At 44.0% G+C, this 14277-nt stretch overlaps 1 protein-coding gene across 5 annotated transcripts in view; it reads right to left on the bottom strand.

The window, feature by feature from the left end:
• Positions 1-3243: 3243 nt before the first annotated feature.
• The window catches only part of LOC144781977 (uncharacterized), a 393757-nt gene continuing 382723 nt past the window's right edge, over positions 3244-14277 (bottom strand). For all 5 annotated transcript variants that reach the window (XM_078661070.1, XM_078661075.1, XM_078661074.1 and 2 more), the window contains exon 3: positions 3244-3420. In XM_078661070.1, coding sequence (XP_078517196.1) covers positions 3291-3420 — 130 coding nt within the window. In that variant the 3' untranslated portion in view covers positions 3244-3290. The remainder of the gene's footprint in view (positions 3421-14277) is intronic.

Genomic DNA, 14277 nt, shown 5'->3' with positions numbered 1-14277 from the left:
GTGTGTAGAGGTCCATGATTATTTGCTTTGAAAGCCTTTTTTTAGGCAAAAGTAATGAACGGACTAAAAATGAACCTTAATAACTGTTGCCACTGTGAATACTCCATTCTGAGTGTCTAGCTCTAGCTTTACACAACCCCCTTGGATAAGAATTGGCTGCTCCACAAGGTACCACTGGAGAGTCAAAGAGCTAAAGCATATTGAGTTTCAGCAAAGTGGTATTGTGGCATCAACTGACCAGTGATAAACAACCTCAACTGTTACAATACAGGCACAGTGATCGAGGCCCCAAGAAAGGGTCCTGCAAATTACACTTATCTTCATTGCAATTTTTAAGGTAGCACACAGATGTACAGAATCAGTATGGTTCCATTACTAAACATGTTTTTTAATTCCCTCTTGCCATTCCCGGCAAAAATCGTGGGAAGGGTAGTCAGTAGTACTCTATCCAAGTTTCTTGAACAACATGGCTTACTGGAGGAGGTCCAGTTTGGTGTTAGACCAGCTCATGGTATCGGGACAGCCTTGGTGACCGTAATGGATGAACTTAGAAGGCGGTCGGACAGAGGTCAATCGGCAGTACTTATTCTGCTTGACCTGTCGGCCGCCTTCGATACGGTTAACCACGGAATTTTGGTGAGAAGGCTGAGGGAGATAGGGGTAACAGGACTCGCCATGAAATGGTTTCAGTCCTTTTTACAGGGTAGACAGCAAGAGGTGTCTCTTTCCCCCTTCCAATCCTCTTTTACCAATATTTTGCACGGTGTACCGCAGGGCTCAGCCATCAGCCCTATACTTTTTAACATCTATATGAAACGACTAATGACACTCATCAGAAAACATAACATCAACATTATAAATTATGCTGATGACTCCCAGTTGATTCTTTCACTGGAAGGGGAACAATCTACCTCATTGGAAGGGTTTCATAGTTGTTTGCGGCACACAGCATTGTGGCTTAAGGAAAACTCGCTGCAATTTAATGGTGACAAAACGGAGGTGCTGTATTGCTCCGCGGAAAGAGTCTCTCGTGGGCTGCCCAGCAATTTTTGGCCTTTAGACAGTCTGACCCCATTGCAACCTGTAAAGACAGTCCGTAATCTAGGTGTTATCTTTGACTGTCAGCTAACGTTAGAAGCGCAGGTGACAAAAACAGTGGGTTGTTGTCTGGCCATCATTAGGTCACTGAGGAAGATTTTTCCCTTGCTACCCTCCATGGCTCGCACAGTGATAGCGCGCAGTACTATTCTCAGTAGATTAGACTACTGTAACGCCCTATTGCTGGAAGCTCCCAACTTCCTATTGGATAGGTTACAGAGAATACAATCTATGGCAGCCAAATTGGTCCTGCGTTGGCCTAGAAGGTCTTCTTCCTCACAGGCTCTAGCAGAACTACATTGGCTGCTGCTAAGGCAAATAGTTCAATTTAAATCTCTTTGACTGGTGTTTAAGGCCCACAATGGGATGGGGTCGGTCTCCTTTCAAAAGAAATGTTCCTGGTATGTACCCACTAGAACCCTGCGCTCTTCAGGGGCAAAGCTGGTGAAAGTACCTAAATTCAGGAAGGTGAGCTCAGGTGGCAGATCTTTTGAGGTGGCGGCAGCAAAGCTCTGGAATGCCCTGCCTCTGGAACTCAGACAAATTAATGAGATTCTGCCTTTTAGGAAAAGGCTAAAAACATGGCTCTTCCCAAAGATTTAATTACAAGTTGTAGTGCAGCCTCATGATTGCGTATTTCTGAAAGGTTTAGCGCCAGGATGCCTGCAAGGTGACAGATGCGCTTTAGAAGTACAATAAATAAATAAAAATAAATAAAAAAAAAGGTAATAAATACACAGCCTTAGTCCTGGTATTTACAGATTGACAGCTTTGTTCCACTATGCCTTACACATGAGGCGATCGTGTAGCCTTTTAAACAGAATAACAAAGGTCAAAACTGGAATATAGCTTAGATCTCAGTGTATAGAAAACAAGGACTATAAAAGATGAAAGCTTACACATGCCCAACAAGGTTGACAGGTTCTTTACAATGAGTGTGCCTGGAAGGCCAGAAACTATTAGCATTGGCAATGCCAATAGGACTGACTTTAATGGAATGTTGTATGGTAATGTTCATCAATAATATTAATTAGCATGAGAATGGATATATATGTGCGGAAGCAAATAACTGTAGAATAATACTGGTTTAGGTTTAAATGTCAGATGACAGTTGCACTGTCAAGCCAGACCTAAACATCCAAGTAGCTTATTGACTGCCCTCCTTCTATCTGTTCTGCTCCCAGAGAAAAACATAATAAATTATCAAGTACCAAATACACTTTAAGAGCATTCAAGGGCACATGTGTGTGCCCCCTGAAATATCAAGTTCAGGCAGAAAGGTAAATAAGCAAAATGATTACAGCTGTGTGGATTTTGTTTGTGGAAACGCACATCGTCTGCCCAATCAAAACGTTTACACCAGGCTCCCAACATGTGGGCAGAGCCAAATCCCCTCTCTTGTGATGACCACATCATTGTCTGACGACAGCTGTGCTGTCAAGCCAGACCACAAAAAGGGAAAATGCAGGATACCATAAAAAATACAAAGGCTGTTTAGGTATGAGCAACAGAGGAAAAATATCGGGGAGTCAGTGGGTGCAGAAAGAGGCCAACAGAAACATGTTATTTTGCAGTCAAAAATATTCTGCGACACTGTCCTATAGCTAGGACATCCCATAGTATAATATTCAAAAGCTGAACAAGCTGTTGCTATGTTCAAGTGAAAAGCAGTAGACTATTCTTCAGTGCAATATTCCCAATTTATTTGGTAGTCACAATCGACCCACAACTTGAAAAGACCTTCAACAGATGTGAACCATGAACATTGGAGGCCACAAATCAGGGATGCCCAACCAGCGGCCAGGAGTACTGGATTCACTATAGATTTTCAGGCTTACCATCGACCATGTAAAAGACTTCCTTCTACATGCACTGAATGAAAATCTGCCATGTTTTTGGCCCTCTTGGACCAATGGTGGATACAATTTCCATAAATCAATGCAAAGCTTAAATGATATCTTCCCATACAAATTATCAGAGAAGTGTAATGAACACGTGTATAGTGTTTTCCATGAATCCTGCTTTTCCTTATATAAGGTTTGACTGAGAACCTAGAATATTTTTCACAGCTTGACCTTGCAAGGACACAGCAACAGGCATTCGTGAAGCTCGTCAGTCCATAAAAAAATAGCCAGTCCGAAACAGTCACTGTACATTTAAATTAATGTTGCTTTATTAATAATAGGAAACAGTTATTCCCCATGTACTGACTGCAGGTCATAGTAATCCAGGCAGAACTTTGTGCCTGCCACCAGTGATCCAGCGAGTTTGAGAGTGGAGACCCAAGAGGGCTCAATTAAATAGTTCTTCGAGGAGGTCAACCTGTATGGAAGAACAAAGTGCATACAATGAAAAGTGGAAAACAATTCTCCAAGATGGTCTTCATGAGAAAAGCAAATTTTATGTATACATATCTATTCATGTAGACTCTTAACCATGCCTATTTGTAGCAGGAATGTACTAAAAGAAAAATGTTACTTACCTTTAGTAATAATATTTCCAAGTAAATATGTAAACTTCCAGCAGATTCCTCACCGTCTGACTATCTTTTCTTGAGTCAGACTGGTCTGGAAAACCTTTTCCCATGAATATCTCTCCATTGTTGATAGTCAGTGCCATGTGGCTTCAACTGTGACACTGCATGCCGGACATGACCTCACAGTACATTAGACACCAACTGGCTACAGTTTCTGCCACTTTTCCCTCCCCACATTACGAAATGCAGAAAGGAACCTAGAGAGAATCATCAAAAATGACAATGACAGCATATAACTTGCCTGCATACCTTCGGATCTCATTATGCACATCGCACACGTATCAGGAGATGAAAGAGTGATTTGTAGGAAGTCTATGTAGGATTCTTTGGACACCGTTACGCTGAATGCACGCATTGAGAACCAGCCACTGTCTCGCATAAGCGCTGCTCAGGCTATCACAATCGTTTTAAAATACGCCGACGGGGGCTCATTTTTGAAGGGCTCCTAGCGGTTTTTAAATCATTTATATTTTCGTTTTGCACTAAAATGTTTATGTCACAAATGTACTTTGGTTAGAATTTACCTTGGTGTTGTTGGTCAGGCGTGTTCCCTGTTCCACCACTTAGTCTTCAGCTTGATGTGGAGGGATAGACCGCCATAGCAGGAAGTGCGCTACTTGACTTCTGGTTTTCAAGGAGGTTAGCAGTCTAGCTGCTCGCCTCCACCGGCATATAAACCTCTGACATTCACTTAGCCCTTGGATTCTTTGGACACCGTTTCGCTGAATGGACACATTGAGAACCAGCCACTGTCTCGCATCATCGCTGCTCAGGCTATCATAATCGTTTTAAAATACGCTGACGGAGGCTCATTTTTGAAGGGCTCCTAGCGGTTTTTAAATCATTTATATTTTCGTTTTGCACTAAAATGTTTATGTCACAAATGTACTTTGATTTGAATTTACCTTTGTGTTGTTGGTCAGGCGTGTTCCCTGTTCCACCACTGAGTCTTCAGCTTGATGTGGAGGGATAGACCGCCATAGCAGGAAGTGCGCTACTTGACTTCCGGTTTTCACGGAGGTTAGCAGTCTAGCTGCTCGCCTCCACCGGCATATAAACCTCATGCCCCCTCTGACGTGCAGCGGGCGCACCGCGGGCACGCCGAAGGTGCGCCCAAGGCAAGCCCGTCTGCGCCCGTCCGCGCCTGGACCGTGCCCAGGGCCTCTCCCCTGGTCAAAGATCCCCCCACTCCAACGGCACCCCTATACGCTATTCCTCATCATAGCTAAAGGAAATTAATGTAAGTGCTGCTAGACCTTATTGTTGGCATCTGCCCCTATCCATCTGCCCTACAGCTGCACCTGTACCTTGCCCCTCTTGCACCTTCATCTTACCTCCCCCCTCCTCTCCTCCCACACACCCTTATCTATGCTGGCCCCCTATCGTTCAGCGCTCATCAATGCACGCTCCCTCCCCAAACATAACTTGGAAATTATGGAGTTTATCAACAGCCAAGATCTTGATATCCTGTTCATTACGGAAACTTGGGGCGATGCCTCCTCCGGTCCGGATTTTTGCTCAGCCATGCCGTATGGTTTCTGTGTGATAAGACAGGACAGACGCACAGGCAAGGGTGGCGGGCGTGCGATTATTCATAAAGCCCTATATCCCATAAAAATAGAACCTATTCATCGTTCTGACTGTGAGGCCTTCATTTACTCCATTGCACTCAACAACAACCAAGTCTACAAAGGCACACTCCTATATCGCCCTCCAGGTCCTCGCAAACGTTTCCTTTCAGCTATTGATGAACTGGTGGAGCCTTTGGTGGGTCCTTCTGATTACACCATATTAGGAGATTTTAATTTTCACCTTGACTCTCCTAATGACAAGGATACCATCCAGCTCACCACTGACCTACAAGCGGTGGGATTACATCAGCTAATATCAGGCCCCACTCACCAAGCAGGCCACACCCTTGACGGACTGTTCACCAATAATCCTGACATATCTTTGCTCACTGTCCTTCCCCTGGCATGGTCAGATCACGCCGCAGTTATCTTCACTATGAAGGCTCACAACCCTATTCCACCTCAAGTTAAAGCTCATGTTCCTCAAATCACTCGAGACTGGAAAAACGTAAACATTTCCCGGCTTACCCACACCCTCACCACTTACCTTTATGAGGCCTCCCCTAATCCGAGCCTATCATCCAACTTGTATCAGAATTGGCTTCAGGATGCTCTCAATTCAGTAGCTTCTACTAAATCCATCTTCCCTAATCGAACCACCCCGTCTGCTCGATGGTTTACAGAGGACCTCAGACTCCAGAGACAGTACTGCAGGAATCTTGAGAGACAATGGCGGAAACAGTATAGTCTCCGGGATAAACAAACATACAAGGACGCATTAGCTATCTACAAACGCTCTATTGTTACACATAAGAGCACCTTTTATTTATCCCAAATTGAGTCTGCCCAAAATTCTACAAAAAAGCTGTTCCAACTAGTCAACACCCTCTCCAATCCCCCATCAGGTCCTGCTATCGAGGCATCACAAGATCTTTGTGATTCCCTAGCTGAATTTTTTTCCACCAAGGTCACCAATATATATTCAGCCTTTTTCTCTCTTACCGACCGTGAAGATTCTGACTCCAATCCCCTGCCTATATCCGCCAGACCTACTTTTTCACACTTTCATCCAGTCCCCAATGAACTGATCAGTAAACTTGTCGTCTCCATCAAGTCAGGCTCTCCCCTAGACCCGTGTCCACCTTCTATATTCAAACTTCTTCCTGAGGTTATTACCCCTCCACTCACTGACATCTGTAACTCCATGTTTCTTACAGGTGTCTATCCGGAAATTTGGAAAAAAGCTGTCATTAAACCTCTGCTAAAGAAACCATCCCTTGATCCCTCAGAATCAGCTAATTACAGACCCATAGCTTGCCTTCCCTTTCCAGCCAAGATATTTGAAAACCTTATGAATCATCAGCTCTCTGAATATATTAATCAATATCAACTCTTGGACGACACCCAATTTGGGTTTAGGCAGGGACACTGTACAGAAACCGCACTGATTAAAGCATCTGACGAGATCAGGGCAATTCTGGATCAAGGTGGGGCGGCGGTCCTTACACTTTTAGATCTACCTGCCGCCTTTGACACGTTCAACCATTGCACCCTGATCGACCGTGTCTCATCCCTGGGGATTAACCACCTGGCTAAGGACCTCCTTGCTTCCTTCCTGGCTAACTGCACTCAGTCTGTGAAACTGGGCACTTTTTACTCGCCTATTTTCACTCTCCTATGCGGGGTGCCCCAGGGATCATCGCTGAGTCTGACACTATTCAACATTTATGTGTCGGACTTGGCGAGGGTCATCAAAGCACATGGGCTGAGGTGTTGGCCGTGCATAAGGACGGGGCAGCGGTTGCTTCTAGATTCCAGGAGGGTATGCTGGCCATAAGCTCCTGGATGTCGAATAACTGTCTAAAATTAAACTCGGACAAAACCGAGGTCATGACCTTTGGCAACCTTTTCCCTGGATGGTCTTCCACCTGGTGGCCAAGCGAAATTGCCCCCCCCCCCACAGAACCGGTTGCCAAGGTCAGAAACCTCTGGGTCATGTTCGACGATAAACTGCTATTCCATCATCATGTGAACACAGTGGTCTCCTTCTCCTTTCACATGCTAAGGAAAATTAAGAAGTTACTCCCATATCTACCAGCATCTGCTGGAAAAACCCTCATAACCACCCTCATTTTCTCCAAATTGGATTACTGCAATGCCCTTTTTCTCAACGCACAAGAACAGGTCTTAAATAAACTTCAATCCATTTAAAATGAGGCAGCCAGAGTCCTACTCGCCATTCCTAAATATAACTCCACCACTGCAGCATACGTCAACTCCACTGGCTGCGGGGTCAGAAGTAGGATTACATTCAAAGCACTCTGCATTGCCTACAAGGCCATTCACAATTCTGGACCACGATTCTTGAGGAATGCTTTTCTTATTTACACCCCCCACAGACCCCTCCGTTCATCTTCTACCTGCCTCTTACCAGTTCCCCGCACCAGAACCTCGTCCTGGGGAGACAAACGTTTTCTAGTGGCTACTCCTAAGCTCTGGAACACCCTTCCTCTGTCCATCAAATCTAGTCCCACCCTCACCATCTTCCGAAAACATCTGAAAACTTGGCTTTTTAATCAATGACTACCCTTCAGCGTTTGTTTGTCCAACTAACAATCCTATGCGCCGAGACACCTCAGGGTATTATCGCGCAATACAAATCACCTAAAAATAAACATAAACATATGTGTTCACCAGAAATATTTTTACTCCAAGTAAGTAACTTTTTCATACATATTCCAGCTGATTGCTAATATTTTGAAGGAGCTTCAAATCAATACCTCCTGTGGAGAAGGGATTGAGTAGTACCGACCGGTTAACCAAGGAGGTCATGCAAAACAGACTTTGTAAAATATCTGTCATTGCGTGCTTGGCTTGTGAGGTAGTAATGTTTACCAAAAGTATGTAAGGATGGCCACCAGGCAAATGTCAACCAATAGAATGCCTCTGATGACATCCATGGAAGCAGCCAAGGCCACAAAAATGGGTACAAATGTTCCCCAGAGGATCTTTCTTGGCTAGGACACAACATATCTTTATAAAGAGGATGACCCAACACAATATGGTGCATTTGATTACCGCGTTGCCCTTCTTAGTTCCAGCAAAGCCCACAAAGAGCTGATCAACCACTTTGTACAGTCAAGTTGATATAATAAGTTTCCACACACCTAGGGCCCAATATATGCAGCTACACGTCCTCTTTGGTAGTATGAGGAGGAGGGAAGAAGGATGGAAGAGTAATGGACTTCATATATATTTTTTGCCTTATGTGTCTATACGCATCTCTCTACTTTTACCACTTGTTTGCAGTGTAATCACCCGAGTACCAGGCTCTAATTTTTAATTAAACACTAACTCACCTTTATCCTTGCAAGAAAGTCTTAGTACAATATTTTAATTTGAATATGTAACATTTTGGGCCTGGTTTAAAGGTTAGTGAGCAGAGTACAGTCCGTTAGGGTGGTGGGCAACGTCACCTCCGTCACCCTAAAGGACTACGGATTGCCAAATTGAGGGATGATCGTCAACACTGCAGTCATCTCTGTAACATTAAAGGGAACTGCTGTCACAATAGTTCTTTTAAATGTACTGAATGTTTGGTCGATTGCCATGCACATTCTGAACAGGAAGCATTGTTAAAATATAATGGATAATGGTACAGGAACCAAGCATGAGCCAACCGCACCTTGCTAGCACCAAGAGGTGGGGTACGACTCACGGATCAATTGCTGGGGAGGGGTATACTGAAATAGAAGTTCTAACTTCAGGCCCAAAGTCATAAATGTCAAGATTTATTAGAACATCAACACCTGCATTTACCAGTGATCGCTGAGAAAAGTCAAGGCCAATATTCAATCCAGCAGTCTAAAACAATTAGGCCAAACCGCAGATAGCTATGAAGGCTACAGCAAAAAAGAAGGTTGGCACATCAGTCAATAGTATTGCGTGTGGCTGCAGGGACTCTGGCTAAGGCACTTATGGGACTCCTTAGGCATCACCTTAGGCACAGGAAGACTTCAGGGCAGGGAGAGAAAAGCTCGGATAAGAAGACATGTCTCCAGAATAACCTTGCCTGGCAACAATATTATTGGTGGGTTACTCTTGCTACACTCAGTATGCACCCACGTTGCATCTTTGCACTTTTCTTGTTTCAGCCCTGGGTTGTTTATACATTTAGGGCTTTGCTGTTTCTTTCTCTACTGCTGCAGCTTCTTTCCTCAGCACCTCCTTGGCGGTGGTTGCCTTGCTGCTTCTGTTCGGCCAAGTTCATTTCAACATTGTGAATCCTCTTGTCAATGTACCGGCATTCTCAGGTAACTGGGGTTACCAGTTACTGCACTACCACAACTATGTCACGTATGAATTACCGTAACCAATTCAATTCATAAAATCTTTATTTCGATTTGTATATCATAAAAGGCAATCATAATAAAATGGGAAACATGACAATCCATTTATCCAATTCTGTTACATAGAAATACATCAAGGGATATGATAATTAACTTAGTCCATCTATTAAGAATATAATTTAAATATTATTATTTTTTTTTTAAACATTCATGATGACGCTAATACAAAGGAATAATAAGATAAAAATCCAGGGTCCATATACAGTTGGTATCACAGAATAAATTTATAGCTACAAAATCTTAAAATATTGCTAAAACACAAAATCTTATTGTGAACTTTATTTACGTGCGCGTATTATCCACATCCAGTGCAGATATTTGGCAACAGCAATAGCTACGGGCTCAGAGCTATTGGTTTTCAAAATTCTTAAGGCCTCACAGCCAGTGGTGATGCCCATCTGCAAACAGATAGGCTTCAACCATGTCTGCCTTGGGAATTTGTATTCTGGGCAAATAAAGAAAATGTGCGCTATACTTTCCCGTTGTGTAGGGCAAAATGGACAACTGGGGTTATTATTAGCATTCCATTTGGCAGTAAAGGAGTTTACTGGAAGCGTTCCGACCCTAAATTGATGATACCGCTTTCTGTCCACGGGAACCGTAACAAAATCCCAGTATCCCTCGTAGGCCACTTCATCTTTTAGTTCCAGAAAGTCAGTTGTAAGTGACAGACCGGTGCAATTCCTATACCTTCTAGATGAGACCATGCTCCAGTATAAATCTCTGAAAACCTTCCTTGGCGGGAAAGAATTAGCAATAGGGTCTTTCTACAGAAAACCCAGGCCCATGGCAATAGACGCTGCCCTTGCCTCCCTCATCCATGGGATTTTGCGAGCACTATCAGCGTCTCTGACTTCGAGGAATGCCCGAGCATACTGGGGGAGCTCTGGGGTAGCCCACAATCTCCTCCAGTATGCCACTGGTCTGTATCGAGCTAAATCCTCAAGTCGTTGGTATCCCAAATCATAATAAATAGGAAGAAGCTGGGAGGCCAGTTATTCCCCTTAGGAACTTGTTTTGGGCACCAGTTAGTAAGGCAAGATTGCTGTACCCCCATAACTCTGCCCCATATAGGACTGCCGCACTGACTTTGGCATCATAGATTTTTAGCGCTGGGGCAATTGGTTGTGTTTGGGAGAGGTGGATCTCCTTGTTTAGGGCACCTGCTAATTGAGCATGTTTAATAACCAGCTGGTTAGTATGGGGTTTCCAGTCAAGTTTCAAACCCAAAGTTATGCCCAGGTAAGAAAAGCCTTGAGTCCTGTTCTAACTGGGCACCATTCATAACCACCCTCCCTCCTACTTGCTTATTCTTGTGAAGGACCTTGAACTTGGTCTTACTCACATTGATGGAAAGGCCATAGTCCCTGCAGAATACCTCGAAACGTTCAATGGCCTTCTGAAGGCCTTGCTGTGTTTTTGAAATTAACAAGGTATCATCTGCGAACATTAGCAGAGGGATCAGTTTACCATCCAACTTTGGGGCATCAGTAGAATGGTTCTCAAAATACTGAATAACCCTGTTAATGTAAAGCGAGAAGAGAGTCGGTGCTAGTACGCATCCTTGTCGTACCCCCCTTGAGATCGAAAACCTGTCTGTTAACTTCCCTTGCTGATTCCACCGAACTTGGGCAAAATTATCGTTATGTAATTTAATTAAAAAAGCCAATATATCTAGTGGCATGCCCTGACCTGCAAAAACATTCCACATTTTGGCCCGTGGCACCAGGTCAAAGGCCGACTTAAGGTCGACAAATGCCGCAAAGAGCGTGCCTCCACCTAATAATACCACCCACCAATATATTAAGACAAATCTAAAAACTTGATCTATTGTGCTTGTGTGGCTACGGAACCCTGCCTGGAGAGGTGACAATACTCCTTCCTCCTCTATCCATCCTTGGATTCTCTGCAAAACAAGCCTTGCTATCACCTTCTGTATGCAGGCTTTCAGTATTCTATCGACCTCGATTCTACTAAAGTGTAACGGAGTAGTATCATTTGGGATAATTACGGGGTCTACATCCGTCTCGATGTCGAAATCTGGGAGGGCAAACTGTGTCGCAAAATGCGAGACCCAGAGATCAGGTGGGACGTGGTTACAGGGTTCTCCCCTTGGAGTCCCCCAACCCCATTTAACCAGATCCCAGAATGTACCCATAGTCCTTTCTCTACTGGCACAATACCGCTCCCTCCAATACTCTTCATCCCAAACCCGTTTGGCATCATATTGGGTTTTCTTATAAGACGCGCGGGCATTCTTAATTACGTCCCTATCTTTTAATTTTATTGCCTTTGCCAGGGATTTATACGCATCCCTACATGATTTACCATACCATTGTTCTTCCCTATTTACAGGCCTTTTCTGCAAATTAGATACTTTCATAGTAAAATAGACCCTGAGTTGATTAAAAAGTTTTGTGTGGATAGGAATAACATTGACTACCACATCCTCCTGTGTAATACATTTCTGGAGGTCGATTGTTGCTTCGACTGTCAATTCCCTCATTGCCGCTAAGTTCTCCTCGTTCAGAAGGCAGTTTGCCCATTTAATTCTCCTTGTATCATTAGAGAGAAAAATGTCGGCCCCATCTGGGCAAGCCTCTAGGTGATTAGATGCAAAGAGCTGGAAAGATAAAACTAGCGGATCATGATAACTTTCTACTCTTTCCACTACTACCATGTACTTAACAGAAGACCAATTATCTTTGTTGATAAGGATATAATCTATGCGGCTCCTACGTAATCCGTTGTTAAAGGTAGGGGCCCCCTTTTTGTCCAAAACCATTCACCGCCCTAAAACCTTGTTCAAGGCATAGCACTTTGAGCTGAAGTGCAGCTTCAGTCCCCTTTTTAATGGGTGGTAGGGACAGCTGTGGGATGTTCCAGGAATGGTCTTCTTCCATGGTGAGGTCTATGTCATTACTATCAAGGGGTTCGAAGCAACAATTAAAATCTCCCGCAACTAGAATGTTCCCCTTCCCGTTGTAAAAAGCAAGGAGCGATTCTAGCTGAACAATAGTATCCGAGGCTTTACCCCCCGGCAAGCCCCTTGCATAAATGTTACAAATATAAAGATCCTTGGACTCCGCACTTTGGATTTGTATTAATAAAATATCATTACTTTTGGAGTCCAATTGTTTGGCTGTATATCTATTGTCCTGTCTAACCCATATTATTAGGCCCCCCTTCGGTCTGCCCCGCACGCTGGGAATAGCTGGGTTAAAAAAGTTTAAATAGCCCAGTCTATACTCTGAATCAGTCAACCACGTCTCCTGAAACAATACAAAGTCGTTTCTATCTATAAAGGTCAGCCAGTATTGAGAAGTTACCTTACTTCTTAGCCCAGCAATGTTCCATGAGACCAGGGATGTTACACTAGAACCAATGCTGAAAGTAGTGCATCCCAGATGCCTACTGTCACCTGGCCCCATGTTTGAAACTATTATCCCTATTTTAGGGGATGCTGGGGACAAACTTGAAGCTATATTTAGGTTATTTTCCACCACCAGGCAAGTTGCCAGGTTGATGGTTTTGGCACTACCTAGTGGAACATCCTTTATCAAGGTTGTAGACTCCTCTATAATAGTATTTAATCGTGAATCTATGGCTCCCCTGAAAGCTCATAGTGGACTTGCCCCTAAGAATTTCCGGTCTGTTCTTGGTGGCAGTCAATCATTAACATCTAACGTGCTCAGGACCTCATATCTATTGTTCAATAGAATCGGGCCATTTGCAAGCCCTTCCTGACTTGTGTATTGTCTTCCTACGTTACCCCTCTGAGGGATGCATGGTCAATAGAAATACCCCAGCGATAGAACATTGATACCTTCACTACTAGTCCTGAACGTACCCGCCTGCTCCAGAATACGAACCACCATTTCCGGGGACCTAAAGCTTAGCACAACACAATCTCCCGCCATACCCTTTCGGGATTGACCAACCCATGCGACCCTTCTCACGATTTTAAACTCCTTAAAAAGGTGATCTCCAAGCCCTGTTTTCCCATTCAGGAAGTGGAGTGCCTTATTTTTTAGAGAAGACCAATGCTCCTCTTCACGATCTGGTAGTTTCGGGACATTTGCGAGGAGGAAGATGAAGAGACACTACCGGGGGCATATAATTACCCACTCCCTGTAGGGCCCTGTGGGCCTAGCCTGGCTCTAGGGTCAGCAGATGTTTGGGTGTCTGGTTGGGTTGCCGTTGGTATCAATAATGGGCGTGTAGAACCTGTAGTAGATATTCTAGAAACACCAGTGCTCCGCTCACTAACAGCTTGTTTAACGGCGGGTTGAATCCCGATAGGGATGGGGTAATCTTTAAATAGATGCTTTTCTAATTTACTTAATCTGAGGTCAATTGCTTCAAGTTTCACCAAGACTGGATTAATTAATACTTGAAGCCTTTCCTCCAGCAATTTTAACAAATCGAGATTGTCGTTAGGGGAACTGTGACCTGATGTGAGTACAGAAAGATTATTTCCACCCCTAACCCTATTGTTATTTTCCGGGTCCGCCGCTATTTCCATTTGTGCCCCCAGCCCATAAGCAGGATTTTTGTTCCTAGCTTGTTTCGAATTCTGATTGCTGCCTTTAGGTGCACTACGTGCTTTCCTTTTCATGGATTGTTCTCTTCCTCTAGACGCTTGTGGAGTCCTTGACTGCCT

This window comes from Lissotriton helveticus, chromosome 9 (genome assembly GCF_964261635.1).
Source record: "Lissotriton helveticus chromosome 9, aLisHel1.1, whole genome shotgun sequence".
NCBI classification, from domain to species: domain Eukaryota; kingdom Metazoa; phylum Chordata; class Amphibia; order Caudata; family Salamandridae; genus Lissotriton; species Lissotriton helveticus.
This window is presented reverse-complemented; position numbering and strand designations above follow the sequence as displayed.